The following is a 5877-nucleotide window of genomic DNA, read 5'->3' as shown; positions in this document are numbered from 1 at the left end:
GTTGAAAGCTCAGGATGTTGTTAATGACCGTAGGGTATTAGTTATCAAAAAGAAGGCTGCCGAGCTGACTCGGGAGATTAAGGACCTTATTTATATCTGTCAATACTTATGTTGGGGAGGAAAGAATTAAGTTGAAGGCCGAAGTCGAAAAACTTCATATTCGTCTCCTTGATATGAAGGCCTTTTATTCTGCTTTGATTGGCGAGTATTGTCTCGCCATTGAGAATAAGTTTTTAGAGAAGAACCCGAACATCGATCTCTCTGGTGTGAATGGGTTGGATCCTCAGAATATAGCGAAGGCTTTGATGGAGAAAATGGCTAGAGATCGCGCTGCAGGGAAATAATAGTCTTGTATTTTCTTTTTGTTACATCGCCTTTGTGCGTATTTATATTGTATCTCATTTGTCTTTAATGAATGATTCATTTGATCGTCTTTGATTGAAAAAAAGTTCTTATTCTGTGCGTTCTCGTTTTGAGGGCATTATTTCATTTTTTTAATTTTGGCGTTTTGCCTTTTTAAAGTTAATCTAAACTCTGATTGATTTTCGGCGTTTTGCCTTTTTATAGTTAATCTATCTTCTTGATTTTTTTGGCATTTTGCCTCTTTAGAGAGTTAATCTAAACTCTTTGGATTTTTTGGCATTTCGCCTTTTTTAAAGAGTTAATCTAAACTCTTTGGATTTTTTTGGAGTCTCGCCTTTTTAGAGTTAATCTAAACTCTTTGGATTTTTTGGCGTTTTACCTCTTTAAAGAGTTAATCTAAACTCTTTGAATTTTTTTGGTGTTTCGCCTTTTTAGAGTTAATCTAAACTCTTTAGATTTTTCAGCGTTTCGCCTTTTTAAAGAGTTAATCTAAACTCTTTGGATTTTTTGGCGTTTTGCCTTTTTAGAGTTAATCTAAACTATTTGTTTGATTTTTGGAGTTTCGCCTTTTATTTCCAATTTCTTTTTTGGTATTCATGCACGCTATTTGGAAAATTTGAAATTTTATTGATATGAATGGATTTGCTTACAAAAAACAAAGATAGTTATAACTTCATCGGGTATGACACACAGCCTCTACTAACGATGGGTTATCTGGTTCATACTCTTCTCTGGTCCTCCTACTCTTCTTCCTTTTCCTTCTTGTTTCCTTGAAGGTCAATGACAGATTCGTCATAGTATTTTTTGACGATATTTTGGTCTCCTCTTAGTGTTGCTACTCCCTTTTCAATTGGTACCTTCATAGCCAATGCCCTTGTGCTGGTGACTGCGGCCGAGTCATGGAGAAATGGTCTTCCAAGGATCGCGTTATATGTTTATTCCATGTCTACTATATTAAATAGGGACATGATCTTCTTGTTGATTCCTTTTTCTGGACCGATTACAACTTCCAAGGTTACAGCGCCAAGTGGATTGATAGAAGGTCCTCCGAGTCCTGACAATGGAATCGGGACTCGGCGTAATTTTGTCGCGGTTCCTCCTAAACTTTTATATGGCGTTTGTCATGAGATTCACGATGCTTCCTTCGTCTATGGGGATTAGCTCCATATTCCAGTTTCAATGATGGTCATTACTACCAATGCGTCATTATGAGGGGCTTTTACATGGTCATAGTTTTTGACATTGAAAATCACTAGTGGCATGTGGGTTTCCTTGATATTCATTACTTCTCTTTTCTGTTTTCGTTGGATGGTTGAGCTGCTATGCCCTCCTCTATTGATCATATGTATCGTTCCCAGAATCTTGGATGACCTTTCATCTTCTTTTTCTTTTCCTTTGTCATCCTTGCTCCTATTTTCCCCTTTGTCACTACTTTTTTGTTTATGGGCTATGAACTTTCTCAGTTCGCCAGCGTTTATCATTTCCTTTATCTCTACTTTCAGGTCCCTGCACTCGTCAGTTTCGTGCCCATATTCATCGTGGAATTTGCAAAACTTCCTGGTGTCTTTGATCTCAGATTTCATCTTTGGTGGCCATACCACGTTCTTCACATCTTTGTCGCCTATCGTCTGATCTTGACTTGGGTCTTTCTCTTGATTTCTCTTTTGAATCCTTTCCTTTTGCTTCTTTTTCTCTGATAGCTCTCCGTCCTTCGTCCAACTCAAAGTATTTCGGGGCGATCCCCATCAGGTTCGTGAAGGTGGTTGGCTTGTTGACCAGCAGCTTGTCCACCAATTTTTTGAATCTTGTTCCTTCCCTTAGCGCTTCGGTTGCCATGTCAACATTCAAGTTATCTATTTTCATAGCCTGTTTGTTGAATCTCTCGGTGTAGCTTCTTAGTGTTTCTCCTTCCTCCTGGATGCATGATCTCAGGATGCTGGTGGTCGTTTTGGCCGGGATGTTAGTGAGATATCTGTTGCGAAATTCTATTAATAGAGAGGCGAAACTCTTGATCGACCTTGGCTTGAGTTTATTATACCATCTTTGGGCGGTTCCCGGCAGGGTGGTCGGGAATACACGACATAAGATTGCGTCCGAGACACTTAGAAGGCCCATAGTTGTGGTGAATCTGGACGTGTGATCCCTTGGGTCTCCTTCTTCATTTAATGTCGGTGGGCAGCTTCATATTGTAGGGGATTGCTTGTGATCCCTTGGGTCTCCTTCTTCATTTAATGTCGGTGGGCAGCTTCATATTGTAGGGGATTGCTTCTTCCATGATTTCAGCCGATATGGGCGAACCTTTCAGGCTCAGGTCTTCTATGTCCAGCTCTTCCGATTTCAGTTTTTTCAAGGCCTTAACTATTTTCTCCTCCAAGTCCTCTTCTGCTACGTATGTGGTTTTGCTTTTTTGAGGCGATTCAGACGATTCACCTTACGTCTTCTAGGTGCTTTTTTCTGGATTGCGCCTTTCAATTTTCCTTTTCTTGCCTTTTGCTTTTCATTGGGGCATCTTCTTTTTCCTTTTCTCTTCGTTCTTCTCTCTTGGAGTTAAGTCGCTTCGGGCATCGACCTGGTTTTCTCCATTCTTTGCAGCATTCCCTTGATTTTCTTCCTCTGACTCGTCATTACCGTGGTCTCGGTTTTCTGGATTTTCTTGCTCACCTTCGTTTCCTCTTATAGTCGGCCCTTGGTGATTTGGGTTCCTTGCGTTTTTTGCTCTGTGTCCCCGTCGAGCAGGGGACGCGCTGAATTCTCCCTCACTATCCTCATGGTTTCGTCATGGTTTCCATTCGATCGTTTAGCTTCATTAGCCATCTTGTCCAGATTTGCTTGGAAAGCTTGCAACATCGTTTTCAGGATCTCGTGGTATATTAATGGAGTTACCATGCCGGGTGTTTGCTCACTGTTTGCTCCAAGATCAGGGAATGCAATAAGGTTGCCTCCCATAATCGGGTTGGTTTGGTACTGCGGGGGGGGGGGGGTGGAGAAAGAAGTTCCTCCAGTGTGGCTCCCCCCAGCAGTATTGTGTCCGCCGTCGCCGGTGATGTTTATCACCTCATGCATTTGATGGAGCTTTGGGTCCATCGGCTGTTTGTTCTTGAGGTTTGATCCATTAGAAGTCTTCTTCTTCAATGAAAATTTGTTTTGAGTTCAGAAAAAGCTTCTTCTTGTTTGAAGTTTTAGAGCTTTTTCCCATAGACGGCGCCAATTGATAGAGTTTGCCTTCTGATCCGGTGGATTAACCTACAAAACAGGGTAGAAGCTAATCGGACGGTTGTGGTTCGATTAACTCTCCGATGCTAAAGTCAGTTTAGGCTTTGAGCAGCGTTTTCAGTCAATTAATGTAGTTGTGTGTTTAGGCATACTTCAATCTCTTTATATAGTAGTTGAATGTATACCTTGTGGACTTTGAATAGGAAAGTGATTCCTATTTAGTAGGGTTTGATCTTGAATAGGAAAGAGTTCCCCTACTCAGGTGGAATTCTTATTCAGGAATATCTTCCTGAATAAGTTTATCTTTCTGAGTTGGAGTTTGTACCTAAATAGAAAAGATATCCGTAGATCTGGTATTTGGACGAATTTCTAAATGGACGCGCTTTATCTGAGTCTTCAAGGGATTCGGCATTATCACGACCGACTTTACTTATTCGGTCAAGGCGAATCTCATGGATTTGGTTACTGATTTCATCTGTCTATTAGCCCCTTCGGTTAAGAGTTCAATGTTGTCTTTGCGAGTGAATCAGGTACGATTCGACTCCACTGTTCTTATGGTAGGATTCCCATCAATTACTAACAATTGACATAATATTCATTACTTTTTAATAATAAAATACAAGTCATTGTTTCTTTTATGACAATAATAAAATAAATTTATTTTTTTTAGCTGTGTGAAAATAGTAAAATTAATACTAATTATTTGGAGACAGAAGAAATATTGTATTATGGGGACTAAAAGTAATTGTCTTTTAAATTAAGGAATAAAAAAATGAACAAAGGATCACTTTACCTCCCGAACTTGGCACAAAATATCAAAAACGTCCAAATTAGCGAAATCAGATCACTTTTCCCTGGATTTAGCAAAACCATTTCATAAACACCCCTATGCTGATGTGGCACCCTAATTGGAGAGTGAGATTCTAATTTTACTCTAATTAACCCTAATTAACTCTAATTAATCCTAATTAGCTTAATCTAATTAAATATTTAACCTTAATTAATCTAATTAAATTAAATTTTTAATTTAAATTTTAAAAACGATAAATTCATCAGGTTTTTTTACACCATCACCGCCGCTATCCTTCTTCCTCCACCTCTACCAACCACCACTCAAAATCCATCAACCACCGCCCAAATCCAACAAGAACCGCCCGAAACACCAACCGCCACCTATCTTCGCCTCTTAGGAGAGACGAACTCAGTTCGTCTAAGATTCATCAACGAACCCATATCTGGGTTCGAGAATTTCTGTTCGTCTCTCACTGAGACGAACTCGGTTCGTCTTCAGAGACGAACTCGGTTCGTCTTCAGAGACGAACTCGTTTCGTCTCTGTGAGAGACGAACTCGGCAGCTGCCGGAAATGATTTCCGGCAGCTGCTGATTATAATAAAAAAAAATTAAAATTATTTTGTAAAAACTATAAAAAAGTACTTTATATTTTTAGTTAATATAATTTTGATATGTAAGGTTTTAAAATTAAATTGTTTTTTTTTAATTATTAGGTACTAATTTATACAATGTTAAAACAATTAGGACCATTTTAAATATTTTATCATTAAAAACCACCTAGAAAAAAAAAACCACCTCCAAAACCAGAGAGTGTGCTTCACTCTCTTAGGTAAGAGTGGAGAGGAGGATTTTTGTACCAAATTTGACAATTTCAGGATAAAAGTGATCTTGTTTCGGCAATTTGGGCGTTTTTGATATTTAGTGCCAAGTTCGGGTAAAGTGATCCTTTCTTCATAAAAAAATGACTTAAGTAACAATTTTCCCCTTCAACTTGTAAGCAATGTGCAATTAACACATAAATTAATTTCGTTGGCAAATTAGTACACGAACTTGGTAATTATCGGCAATTTGCGCATTATCACGACCGACTTTACTTATTCGGGTCTTCAAGAGATTCAGCATTATCACGACCGATTTTACTTATTCGGTCAAGGCGAATCTTATGGATTCGGTTATCGATTTCATCTGGCTATTAGCCCTTCGGTTAAGAGTTCAATGTTGTTTTTGAGAGTGAATTAGATACGACTCGACTCAACTGTTGTTTTGGTAGGATTCGGTATCCATCAATTACTAACAACTGACGCAATATTCATTGCTTTTTAATAATAAAATATAAGTCATTGTTTCTTTAATAACAATAATAAAATAAATTTATTTTTTTAGCTGTGTGAAAATAGCAAAATTAATAATTATTTGGAGACAGAAAAAATATTGTATTGTGGGGACTAAAAGTAATTGTCTTTTAAATTAAGGAATAAAAAAATGGTCATAAAATTTGTGAAATAGTA

At 38.2% G+C, this 5877-nt stretch overlaps 1 protein-coding gene across 1 annotated transcript; it reads right to left on the bottom strand.

The window, feature by feature from the left end:
- Nucleotides 1-1935: 1935 nt before the first annotated feature.
- LOC126681589 (uncharacterized) lies at nucleotides 1936-2478 on the bottom strand. The gene has a single exon (XM_050377134.1). The coding sequence runs from the start codon at nucleotides 2476-2478 to the stop codon at nucleotides 1936-1938; it is 543 nt and encodes a 180-aa protein (XP_050233091.1).
- Between the last annotated feature and the right edge of the window lie 3399 nt (nucleotides 2479-5877).

This window comes from Mercurialis annua, linkage group LG5 (assembly GCF_937616625.2).
Source record: "Mercurialis annua linkage group LG5, ddMerAnnu1.2, whole genome shotgun sequence".
Taxonomy (NCBI): Eukaryota; Viridiplantae; Streptophyta; class Magnoliopsida; order Malpighiales; family Euphorbiaceae; genus Mercurialis; species Mercurialis annua.
The sequence above is the reverse complement of the archived record's forward strand: the minus strand, read 5'-3'. Positions and strand labels throughout refer to the sequence as shown.

Excerpts from the sequence above, each read along its gene's own strand:
- LOC126681589 (XM_050377134.1), bottom strand. The coding sequence starts at position 2,478 with ATGGGCCTTCTAAGTGTCTCGGACGCAATCTTATGTCGTGTATTCCCG.